This window comes from Felis catus, chromosome X (assembly GCF_018350175.1).
Source record: "Felis catus isolate Fca126 chromosome X, F.catus_Fca126_mat1.0, whole genome shotgun sequence".
NCBI classification, from domain to species: domain Eukaryota; kingdom Metazoa; phylum Chordata; class Mammalia; order Carnivora; family Felidae; genus Felis; species Felis catus.
In genome coordinates this window covers 14,945,410-14,958,967 of record NC_058386.1, presented here as the reverse complement: position 1 = coordinate 14,958,967, position 13,558 = coordinate 14,945,410, and the positions used below count along the sequence as shown (strand labels likewise).

The window sequence follows — 13,558 nt, the reverse complement described above, 5'->3', positions numbered from 1 at the left end:
CACTCCTTTGTGAACTGGTTACACAAGTGAAATATTCTCCCTACTTCACACACACACACACACACAAAAAAAACACACAAAAACCACAACTGTTGGGGAGCCCTGGAGCACAGATTAGGAAAGGACATAGAAAGATACTATCAGAAAGCAAGAAGTAGCAGTAGGATAGGTTGACAGTGGCATAAGCAGTGAGCCAGCCCAGCCAACATCAGGAGGGGGGGGCGACTGGGAACTAGGGACTCACAGGGCCCCCATGAGGGGAAAAGAGTATGACACCATGGGGGTCACCTGGCAGTAGGGGGAATGTGATCAGGGGACCTCCCAAAGTGGCTTACAGGAATGTGGTGGGACAGAGGTCCAGCTGTTCTGCAAAATGGGGCTGAGCCAGGTAAGTGGTATTTGGTGACTTTTAGAATTACTAAAACACTAACAGCCTTTAGTCTTATGAGGAAGGCTACCCCATCTGGGTTACTTTTGAGACTGAGATAATCAAACCAAAGTTCACCTATCTCTAAGACACAGAATGCCACAAAAGTCTCGATACAAAGCAAATGATCTTCTAACAAGGAGATAATCCAATACAAATATAGTGATTACTCACAACCTGGTTCCTGTCTGCTTTTCCATTCCCCATTTCATATCCTTCCCACCCCACATTAGTCTTTCAGTTCTCCAAATAGCCCCAACTTAGTTTTTTCAACCTTAGGGCCTTTTAACTTGTTCCCTCTGCTTGGAACTCTCATTCTACAACCCAGACTCCTTACAGGGCTGGCTCTTCTTCAGGATTCAGTTTGAACAGCACTCCTCAGAAGCTTCACCCAGATCACTAAACCAAAGCAGGCTTCCACCCCTAATATTCCTTACCACACTGAACCTATTCTTTTGCAGACCAAGAGCTGCTATTCTTTCTGTTAAACCAAGAGCTCTAGGAGGAGAGGCCTAAGTTCTGCTGTTCAACAATACACACTCAACCACCTAGGACTGCACCCGGCACAAAGAAGGGATCAATAAATACTTCTGACACAAACACGTCCACTGATGTCATGAGGAAATCTTCACTCCTATGTGGCTAGCCCTCATTCCCTTAAGACGTGGGAAGCAGCGATGTGATGGCAAACAAGAGGCACTTTCCCTCTCAGTTTTGAGTACGGTACTTTCAATCTTCTCTCTAGAACGTTGAGAGGGCAGCTTTTCGGGCAGTAAGACAAACCAAATTTCTTTTTCCCTATATACCACTATGCCTGGTTGTCTTCTACAATATGTGATTATAAAAAATGGGGCTCCAGAAAACTTAAAGTACTAAAAAGGGTCACAAACACATATATATTTAACCATTCATTAATAACACCCGTAAGCTATACTGGAGCTGGGTACAAAAAAATGTTGCAACTAAGTCAAAAGTAAATACAGCTGGTGTATCTTTTCTAGTCAACTGCTTGGTGAATTCTTGGCACTCGAAAAGCAACTGAAAAAAGAGAGCTTTGAATTATTAGCAACTTGTGGCGATTTTACTTTGCTAACAGATAAAGCTACCTCAGAATGGCTGAAGTAGAATGGTTTTAGAAGAAGGAACACTGGAGTAGGATTTGGGAGACCTATAGTTTGGATCCCGTTAAATAACAACACTGTGACATATGATGTTGGGCAAGCCACTTAACTTTTCATTCATAAAATAACAAAATAAATGGGCACACTCCCCGTCCACACACGCCCTAAAAAATCCCATGGCTTTTTCCAAATCTAATAACCAATGATTTCTTTCCATTAAAATCTCATTGATTATGAGCCTAAACCTCACCGAATTTTGATGCTTTGTTATATAGACATCATTCAAATCTATACTGACTCTACATAAAAATGGCTAGAGAGAAAAGAGAAATTAATCTTGAAAAAGAAGTTCACAAAACCACTTAGCATGTGGGGCCAAAACCACCTCATTTGAGCTGCCTATCTTTTTTAGGAAATGAAGGCTTTACTCTAATTTATGCCTGTCATAGATATCCAAAGTTGAGGTAAGCACTTCAGCACTAAGAATGTAATGAATGGGAACAGGCAGGAAGCAGAATTATTAATTCCCTAAGTGCAAGTAAAATGCACACTCTTCATTACTTGGTATATCCTATCATTTTTGTTTCTCTAAGTACTTTTAAGGTTCCTGGCTTACCCTGTACTTTGATGAAATTGCAGCACTAAACGATCGGATGATGAAGAAAAGGAATATACTTTCCACTTACACATGCTTCTCACCTCAGAGGTTCAGAAAGTAGCCAAGCTCTTTAGTGAGGCAATTTTTTAAAGGTGCTGGCACAGCCTACTAAAGTGAGCACAAAAATCCCTGCCTTCCAGTTGAGATAATCCTGTGGATTCTTTACATAGGCAAGGCTCCTCCAGGTTACAAATGAAGAACCCAAGTCTATAAAGAATAGCTTCCTCGGGGTGAGGAAAGGGAATGCCACACTAAGTAGAACAAAGGGACACAGGCAACACGGTGGATGGTAGTGAGCAAGCTTTAGAGAGTCAGTCGAACACCCAGGTCCGGGTCTACACTCTGCTACTGCTTAGCTGAGTGGCAAAGCAGCATGGTATGGATGGAAGAAAAACTCAAAGATCCTGAGGCCTGCATCTTTCCCAGTTAATCACATACTGACTGTACAGCTTTGGACCGTGGGTTCCTTGGCTATAAACAGGAATTGGGCTTCTACTAGAGGATTCGAAGGTCCTTGCAGCTCTAAGACCCGGTGCATCCGAGCAAGTCCTGCTTATGTGCATGCTAATGGGCTTGGTCGTCAGTTTCCACTGAGGGTGTTTACCTTAGCACAGGCAGCAAGTCTGACAATGTTATATAAATTTTTTTGACTGATGATTAAATGGCAGGGTAGAAGAAGGACGTTAAGTAAGAAAAAAACAAAGAACTAAACCCGCTTTTAGCTTGCCAATTAGGCAAGTTAACACACTAAGAATCAAGAAGGGAGATTCACTAAAGTTAAAAGAAAAACAATTTTTAAGAAAAAAAAGTCACAGGAGCAAAAGTAATGCAAAGTAAGTAATAAAAAGAGAAAAACCTAAAGATGAACAGAAACTCTATTGTAACTCTATTTTTAAAGAACTGTGGGCTTGGAAAAGAAACCCAGAAATAGCTGTAACCTACTTTATGAAATCATAAACCTGACATTCTTGTATAGACAAAGAGGCCCCCCAAAATGGACCTTTAAACAGGTACAATGGGAGGGGGAAAAAAAGCCAACCCATCCTTGTACAAAATCATCAGGATACCATAAGGGTTGCCCTGACTGAAGAAGGAATACCAACAAGAGGGCGATTAACACGGCCAAGGGGGTTTGAATGGTGGTGCTGCTATCATATATACTAAAAAAGATGAATTCAGCAGAGACTGGGTAGAGCACAATGGAAATGTATTAAATTATGAAGGGTGCAAATGTTCATCAAATCCTAGAAGAACCCCTGAAGCTTGAACGAGATCCATTTTGGACATTAAAAGAAAGTCTGGTGAAATCATGACTAGCCAGAATGTTCAAGCTTAGTTAATTGAATTCTGTTTAACCAAAGGTGGGAAAATTTGTTTCAAGGCCTCTCCTACAGAGAAATCAAGTTCTTGAATTTAAGGAGCAAAGACTATGAGCTCTTGTTTTATACCATTATGCAAAAATGTGACCAGAATTCCCTCAATCCAGAAATCAGGATAGAGCTTTCTAATGTCTGAGTAGAGATAAGGATGAAATAAATTGGAGGAAAGAATGGATGACCAATTACACATTCTCTCATGTTTAAAAAGAATATGTCCGGGGCGCCTGGGTGGCTCAGTCGGTTAAGCGTCCGACTTCGGCTCAGGTCATGATCTCACGGTTCGTGAGTTCAATCCCCGCATCAGGCTCCGTGCTGACCGCTCAGAGCCTGGAGCCTGTTTCAGATTCTGTGTCTCCCTCTCTCTCTGACCCTCCCCCGTTCATGCTCTGTCTCTCTCTGTCTCAAAAATAAATAAACGTTAAAAAAAAAATTTAAAAAACAAAAATAAAAAGAATATGTCCATTCCAAGAGAAAAAAAGTATTTATTTACAGAAAAGATAAACAGCGGGATATGAAATGCAAGCCTTTTAATTTGATATAAAAGCAGAGAAACAACCTAAATTCCATCTTAACTGTGGACTGCTATACAGCTCCCTGAGAATCAGCTTCCTTGCCATGTAACAAGTAGGGAGGATCCCTCCTCACCTCATCACCCGTACTTTTAGGGAAAGACTGAAAAGTCCTAAGAAGCAAAAGATGTTGTCACACCAGAAGATGCAAATATACGTCAAAAATAAATCCTAGGGGTGCCTGGGTGGCTCAGTCAGTTGAGTGTCCGACTTTGGCTCAGGTCATGATCTCGTGGTTTATGGGTTCGAGCCCCGCATCAGGCTCTGTGCTGACAGCTTGGAGCCTGGAGCCTGTGTCAGATTCTGTGTCCCCCTCTCTCTATGCCCCACCCCTGCTTGTGCTCCGTCTCTGTCTTTCAAAAATGAATAAACATAAAAAAAAATTTTTTTAATAAAAGATAAATCCTAGATCACAGGACCTCCTCAAGTAAAGGATGAGCAGACAACATTTTTAACTCTTGTTCACTCAAATCTATCTTTTCTAAATCACTGCTCTTGGATTATTTAATAAATTGAGGATGACAGACATTTGTACACGTGTGCGCATGAGAATGCTGGTCCAACAGTGACAGAAGATTATCATTCGGACATCAAATCTCATTGTAGACAACTGTAGTTATAGGAAGGGGAGATGAATTAGGCTAAATCTATCATTATACATAGTCCAAAATGTATCTTTTAACTAAATAATCTCTAGTACCTTTTTAGTCTGGGGTCATTTTTCTCTTCTCAGAAAACCCAAATACTGAATAGAACTAATCCTTTGAAGACTTCTGGTTGGTTAGGTGTTTATAGTTAATGTTTCTCTGTGAGAACTTACATTAATAGACAAACTCATAATACTCTATCACTCAGGGTATCATTAAGAATTCATTATCTGAAACTCTACATTTATAATGATGTATAAAGAAGCAAAAGTCAGGGCGCCTGGGTGGCTCAGTCGGTTAAGCGTCCGACTTCAGCTCAGGTCATGATCTCGCGGTTCGTGAGTTCAAGCCCCGCATCGGGCTCTGTGCTGAGAGCTCAGAGCCTGGAGCCTGCTTTGGATTCTGTGTCTCCCTCTCTCTCTCTGCCCCTCCCCCACTCCCTCTGTCTCTCTGTCTCTCTCTCTCTGAAAAATACAAACATTTTTTAAAAATATTTTTTAAAAGCAGCAAAAGTCATCTAAACAAAAAACTATTAACTAATGAAGTGATCTCAGATAAAAGTGTCATCACTCACACAGTACTCATTTTTAACATGAGGTTTTAATCCCTACCCAGTATGTAGGAGAATCACAGACAAAAGATATGGATAAATGATTGATAGAGTTCTAATAGCTAACAACTAGAGAGCAAAATACTGACAAGGATGTAGTCAGAAAGACAGGGACATACAAAAATAAAGATAAAACTGACAAAGTTTTTGTATATTTTTTAATAAGCCTCTTTTTATCATTATGAAAGTCATTCATTGTCCTAGCCTATAATTTTACTGCAAAAATTACCCCTCCCTCAAAAAAGTTAACACTGGATTCTTTTTTCTAAGAAATAGCTATTACAATCTAAATTGTGTTAACTATAAAATGAAATAAACGTATTTTCATAATTTTTGTTCCATTTTCTCAACTTAAAAGTCCCAATCTAACCTTTTATTTACTATTTAAGGTTAGTTCCCATTTTAGGTAGTGATCTATTATCCTGGGATAACAAGGACAGCTTGAACAAAATACTGGTCCTACCTTATGTAGTTTCAAAAACATTTTATAAAAATGTGTTGAAATATTTACAAATTTAACAAGAAAATAGGACATGATCATAATCTTTTAAAGCTAACAGAAAGTAATATATACTCATAAAATATCCCTTCATATCATCAGTATGAGAATACTGGATTAACTTGAATGCAAATCAGACCAAGTTCAGATCCTATTTCAGTGTAACAATGTTTTCACAGGATTATTTCATGACCTTCACAAAAATTTTTAAACACTGGGTTTTAGAAGGGTCATATAATATCAACAGAATATTTTCAGAGAAACTAATAAAAGAGATTAATGAGAGCTATATGACATTAAGGATATTCTGATGAAACTCTACTTTTTATTAGAATTTTCCTGATTGAAATTTAAGGTGATAGAATGGTTCAGAATTAAGTGGTTTACATAGGGGTTGAATGAACATTCTCATCTGTACTAAACTATCTATATACACTTCACATTCCAAAAGGATTGTTCACCACACATATTCCATTAAGCAAGATTCTACTCAGGCAGTGGGGTGCCTGGGTGCCTCAGTCAGTTACGCGTCAACTCTTGGTTTCAGCTCAGTCAAGATTGCACAGTTTCTAAGTTCAAGCCCCGCCTTGGGCTCTGTGCTGACAGCAGCACAGAGCCTGCTTGGGATTTCTCTCTCCTCTCTGTTCTTCCGGTTTGCCTTCTCGCTCTCTCTCAAAACAAACAAACAAACAAACAACTATTTAAAAAAAGCTCTTGCTTCCATGTTAGCAACAACAAAAAAAGATTCTACTCAGGCAGGAGGGAAAGGGTTAAGACAGAACAGAGAGTATGATATCTCCCAGGGAGAGCTAGAAACAGTTGAAAAGTGTGCCTAGAATAGAACTGGAACTAAAAAGTTATGAATAATTGCATGTCTTTAGATTCTATCACAGTAATGTTTAGGAAGTATCCAGAAGTATATATGGGTGTACCTACAAAGGTGTCCATCTGCAAGGTGGATGGGTGACAAGGCTGCAATGCCTGTAAAGTATGGTAACTGATAATGGTCTGGCAGAGAGGAGAGTAGAGGGGATTCATGCTTTGTCAGTGCACAGAAATAAGGGCTGATCAAATGTTTCCTATAATGTCTACACTATTCATACATTCCCAGGATACCACAGCTAGAAACAATGTCTCTTGCCTCAAAATTAAACAAATTCATTCAGGCACTGACTGCTTTCTACTCTGTTTTACTGCTATTTACTTACAGGTCTTAATTCTACTAAGCTTCTTGAAATCACCCTGATTTATTCTTCAGGGCTTTCATAGCACCTGTCTCAGGGCTCAATACATTTAAACAGATGTTATTGATTACCACTCTGAAGGTATCATCACAACAGGTACAAACACATCGTTTAACTGAAGCTAAGAAATGGTATGAACAGAACAGAGATTGTGAAGAATATGGCAGGTTTTTTTTTTCTTTAAAGCAATGGCATACATGGCCTAGTTTGTACTGCTTTTCAAAAACTTCATGACAATTATTATTTTTGGTGGTTAACTGATGCTTGACGACGTGGCTTACAAGATGAATGCACAGCCAGAAGTCTTTACATGAAGGCAAAGGTTATGCTTTGATCTACTGTTGCAACCACTCTTTTTAGTAGATCACCATTTGTCTCTTGGACACCTGTGGTTAGCCCAAAGCCACTGCTCAAAGAGCTCATTTCCAATGGTCTCAGAGTGGACTGGCCTGGGGCTATTGCTTCCTGTCAGACTACAGGTATATCCTTTGAAGCAGGTCCCCCCCCCCCCACCCCCACCGCACTTTAGAACAAGCTAAAAGCTTTTTTTATTGCATTCTCTTTAAGGCTGGCAAGACAACGGCTGCTAAGGTTTCCCAGATGATGCGTGTGCTCCACATAACCAGCACATCAGAGTTGGGATATATCAAATACTACTAAATCTACCCCAGGACCTTGTTAGTGAGCCCTTTTTGTTATTTAATGTTCGCTAAGTGTCTAAAGTATGGGTGATGAAACTGTTCATAAATATAGAGGCTTACGGTGTGTAGTCAATGTGTGCTGATAAAGGTAGGCTACGACTGCCATTGTCATACTTCCAATTTGATACGAAAGTTAATGCTATGCTAGTGCCTCTTACCCTGGGGCACTATTTTCCACAAGGCAGGTTATGATTCAGTGGTAAAATCGATGTTATCTGATGCCACAAATAGGCATTTATGTGAATTTATATGAGCAGGAAACAACAAAAAATGAAGAACCTCCCATTAGTAAAATAGTTTTGTGATACTTTTACTTCAGTTATATATAGGACATTATGTATGTGGATACTGGATTAGGATGTAAAAAAAATATTTCTGTGGATCTCTGTAGGAAGAAAATTGGCAAAATGCTGCCTAGAGCTTCTCAAAGGCCATGCATGTCTTCGTGGTAAGTTTTTCTACTAGGCTATCCTTAGATGGCCAATAATATAGATTTAAAACCTAATCAACTACTGAAATGCTTTATTTATTTTTGGTACATTTTTTTTTTTTAGTGCTTTATTTAAAATTTTCTTGCCCAGCATAGGGTAACTTTTTTAACGTTTCTTTCTTTTTTAAAGTTTACGTATGTATTTTGAGAGAGAGAGCTCGCGTGCATGTCCATGCAAGCTGGGGAGGGCCAGAGAGAGCGGGTGAGAGAGAATCCCAAGCAGGCTCTGTGATGTCAGCACAGAGCCCCAGCACAGGGCTTGATCCCACAAACTGTGAGATCATGACCTGAGCCAAAATCAAGAGTCAGACGCTTAAACAACTGAGCCACCCAGGTGCCCCAGCATAGGGTAATTTTAGTACTCCATCTGAAATGGTCTGGACGTGTGACCAAGGACCCCAACTATGGTATTTCTTCTTGAAAAGCTTTTATTCTTCCAATGAGTCATTTTAAATACAAAATCACTTTCTTGATACCATTTACATACTACTTATCCTTGTATTTCTAACTAAGAACCGAAGATCATAGTAATCAATACCAAAGCCCTTCACACAGCCCTTCCTACTTATGTGAACTCACAAAAATATTTATTTCAAATCAGTTTTCTCATTTTAATAATATTTATAAATAGCATGCCTTCTACCTAGCATTTGAAGCAAGATTTCCAGTGCTGACTGTACCTTAAAATACATGATAAATTTTCTAATATCATGAGATTTGATTTACACAGAAGGAGCTAGATGTTTCAAAGCAAAGCATGATAATAAATATGCTATATTCACTTTCTGAGATGCAGATGTTAAAATTTCAGGAACAAAGGCTAATCAGCTAGATCCCATCTCTTCTACATTCTGTTCACAAAGACTAAATACAAAAAGAAAAAGACAGATACACACACACACACACACACGTATACCTTCACTGTCCTTGAATTTCTTGATTGCCACAATTTCATGTGTTTCCTGCAAAGGAAAAAAGAGGCAGAAAGTCATTCCTCAGTGTCTTTGAAACTGGGAATCCCATTAGTGTCGGGGTATATTTGGAGACTGAGGGCAAGAAACCAGAGAGTAAAAAAAAAAAAAAAAAAAAAAAAGATCTTCTTCTTTCCCAGCCCCTCATTTCCTGGTTCCAAAACTCTCTTTCTAAGCACCCTGCAGACATTGTCAGAGAAGGGAAAAATAAAGGGAGAGAGAAGGGAACCGAGAGCAGAGATGGCAATAGACCATGAATAAACCATAAGTGTTAATGTCTGGACGCTAAAAAAAAGGTGCCAGGATGACTGATATGATATAATATTTACCATCATCTGTAGTTCCTTCTGAAACTCAGGGGCACATTTTAATTAGGCTTCTATAGCAAAGAAAAGGCTTCTACAATACTTGGTAGTTGCGGGTAACAGAGTTCCCCTTCTGAGTCTCCGCCCCTCACTTTACTTTTCCTAACAAGCCTAGTTCCCCAGTTCTTCTCTATGGATAGTCATTTCAAACCCAAAGAGAGACAAACATCTGCTGCCAAATACCAATCACTACCCCCACTCTTGCCTTTATTTCCTTCTCCTGAACACAAGTGGGTTGTGAGCAAAACCCCACTTTAAACAGAAACATTGCAAAAAAATTTTTGTGTGTCTTTTTTGGTTGGAGAAGAAAATGAAGGCTGGAAAGGAAATAAAAATGCTCAGAGCTAAGTACCACGAGGTTAAATAACTCATGTCTTATTCTGGTCTAAAAAAGGAATAAAAAAGCTTTTGGCAAAATAATATATACATTCTTCAAAGCCAATATGTTATAAAGAAAGGTCTTCTGAATGACTCAGGTCTGCTCTTTTGTACTCTAAGTGGCTATACTTTCAGATCTGTAGGAGCAAATCTTTTAATAAAAGATTGTCACTGCATCAAAACAAAGTCTTTACAAATGCATGCACTAGCAGGCAATAACCAACAAGGTACAAGGTATAAGGTAAAGAACACGCCCTATTGGGAAACTCTGCTCCCGGCACAAAGAAAGACGCAGCACTATACACGCATTCAGGGAGAGTCAAAATGCTCGCATTGCAGGGCAGAGTTCTTCCAGGTCATGCTTCATCCTATACTGCACTCTAAATGGAGACCCACAGGCATCGTTTTGTTGCATCCTAGGTATTAACTTTGTCTGATTTTATAAAAGGTCTCACTTAGTTCAAATTTGCTCATGATAGGACTACAAATTTAAACTGACAACAAACTTATTTACATCACCTTGAAGAAAGAAATGCATTAATTTCTGGCATCTCATAAATAGAATTCACTGTATAAAAGTTACTCTTTCACCAATATCATGGAAATCCTCTCAACTCTCTCTTTCTCCCTCCCTCTCACTCACTCAATACAGTTTATATATTTACTTAAAGAATGAAGCCAAAGAGATGAAGTTTTCTATATAAAATCACTTCGATGTCTGGTGGAAACTTACATGCACTTAAGAGCAGAAGGTGCTGGAAAGAATTTAACATTTCACTTTTATTCAAACTGCTTATAAAAATAATGCAAACTCATTACAGAAAACCTAAAATATAAAAGGCATAACCCTTGCTAGTATTTTGGTTTGTTTTCTTCCAGTAAAGTTTTCTCAAATTGGAATTGTAATATTGTATATGGTGTTACATGTTGCTTTTATTTCACTTGATATTGCATGAGGTACATTTTAACCTGTCACTGAATAATTTTTAAAACCATCATTTTTAATGTATCGTTATTTAACTGTTTGGTCAATGAACATACTTTAACATCTGCTTCTTTATTTTTCATAGAGTAAATTCGGCGAGTGACATAACTGGGTCAAATGGTATGAACATTAAAGGCTCCTGATACTGCCAAAACTGATACCCAAAAATATATCATTTCACAGATCACTTCAGCAGTATATAAGAATACCCATCCTATGACCACAGCTAACAGTAAATACAATCATTGGAAAAAGTCTTTAGACATCAGTGAGGTCAGAGAAGTTTCCTTCTATCAACTGGTAAGTGAAAAAAGGTCTACTAAAGTTAATATTTTTCTTGTTGATTCATGGATGTGAACCTGTTGCCAAATTTTGTTGCAAATATTTTCCCTAGACTAACGTGATCATTGAATTATTTAGGGCTTGGTTGTTGTTGAATATAACTTATTATTACAGTGACCTTTATTGATATATGCCTTTATGTCCACTACTTTTGTGTTCAAAGTCCTTACTTAGCCTCAGCATGGCTAATATTCATCCACAGTTATGTCTCAATATTCTAATGATTTAATTTCTTTCCTTAAGTCTTTATCCACCTATAATTTATTCAATCCACCTGTAATTTAACATAGTGAGGGAATCTATATTCAACAGAATTCTAAATACTGAATCAATTTTCCCAATACTCTTTACCATGGATTTTTAGTTCTTTGTTGTTTCCTAGCATTCTTACATACATGCTCTAGATTTTCTTTCAGAGCTTTCTAGTCTAGTCTACACTATTGATCTGTTGATTCTTATATCAGAACCAGTTTAGACTGTTGTGACCTGAAACTGTTTTAAATTAATCTGGGATTATAGACCCTGGTTCTTCTTTTACCATTTTGTTAAATTTATTTTTGAGAATAGATTTTGGCTGTTGTCTTTATTTTGTAATTATACACACATGAGCTATTATATGTAATCTGTATTTCTTTACATATTTTATTAGCTTCAATCTTTACCTCCAGTCCTTTTCTACTGTGGTTTTCACACTTGTTTAGAGCTCAATTTGCATGAAGATTCTGCTCAGTGTGCATCTTTGAGTAGCTTTCTGAGGAAAGTCATGACATATGTCCAAGTTCTCTCACACACGAATGGCAACTTGGCAGGCACAGAATTCCTGGGAAGGCGACCTTACGTTCTCCACCATCTTCGGGGTCCCTATAAAATCTTATGCACTGCAAAGCCCTGCAAAGTGCCATGCACATCACAGACATTGTACGTTTGTACATTTATTAAAGCAACTTTCCAGCACATAGGAGTAAAAAGTCTCTAACAAAATCCATGTACTACTTCTCCATACACTTTCTTCTTACAAGAAGAAGAAAATAAAGTCAGGGGCCAATTTGATTTTTAACATAGATAACTTTGTTTCTGCCTAGATCCTGTTAGGACTTCTTTTCTTTGGAATAAAAATTCTAAATTAACCAAAGTATGTCCAGAAGACAGTATGGGGGGGGGGGGGGGGGGGAGGTTTGAGCTAGTATTACCTGGAAATCAATGAACTTAGAAAAGTTTTCTTCTAGCAACCTTAAATGTTGTTTCTAAACCTATTTTCCTAATATTTTTTCACCAGAAACCTTGTAACTTTTAGGTTGGACCTTTCATAATTGCCTTGCATGGTTTATTCACTACTGCGTAAGTGCCTAGAATAGTAGGCACATAGTAGGTTCAATAATATTTCACAAATGACTATTTCACGAGTGAATTAATCAAAACTGTTGCATCAATTTTGCTCTTTTACTTTCTTCATTTTTGGTTTATCTTCTTATTTCAGCTGGCTTTGATAATTTTTGCCTTGTTTCAACTTGTTCTCACCATAGAGGTCATATCCTTCTGGCTCTCCCTCAGGAGAGCCTCTGCTTGTTACAAAAAATCATTTTTAGAACTACGTGTTGCTTCTAAATCTTCAGAGCAGTGTTTTCTTTGTCTTGCCCTATCTTTTCATAAGGTACACCTCCCTGCCTTTTTTTTTTTTTTTTTTTTTTTTTAAGATTGGAAGAGATGCACTAGGCCTGGCATCTGACAACCAAACAAAAAGTTAGTTGGGTTTTTCAGCCTCCCGAGCGTCAAAAGGCCGACTGATGCAACCGAGCCCAATTTCAAAACCTGGGTTCCCAGCAAACACTCCTCTGGTTGTGTTGGCTGCTCTGAGGCTGGATCACCTGGGGAAGGGCTGCCAGAATAAGTTGTTCGCTGGACCCACACTTCCTAGCACATCCCGTTCCCTCTACTCTACACTCACTACACCTTGCCATGGGAGTCTGTGAATCCTATGACTCAACTTGCTGCCTCCAGTCCTTCTCTGCTTCATGCCATACTGTATTTGGGGTGCTTCGTTGCTGGAAAATTCTGGCAATACAGGTACTGATGTAGGCTAGTTGGGGGACAGAGAACTCCAGCTCCCTCAGGGTCAAATGACACTTACCACCATGAGACGGCTACCTGTTTCCAGCTCCAGCAGGCATGGGC

General features: G+C 38.6%; 1 protein-coding gene across 6 annotated transcripts in view; it reads right to left on the bottom strand.

Annotated features, from left to right (window-relative positions):
* The window catches only part of CDKL5 (cyclin dependent kinase like 5), a 213,489-nt gene that overhangs the window by 82,642 nt on the left and 117,289 nt on the right, over positions 1-13,558 (bottom strand). For all 6 annotated transcript variants that reach the window (XM_019823616.2, XM_045051234.1, XM_019823617.3 and 3 more), the window contains exon 4: positions 9,262-9,307. In XM_019823616.2, the coding sequence (XP_019679175.1) occupies positions 9,262-9,307 (46 nt within the window). The remainder of the gene's footprint in view (positions 1-9,261; positions 9,308-13,558) is intronic.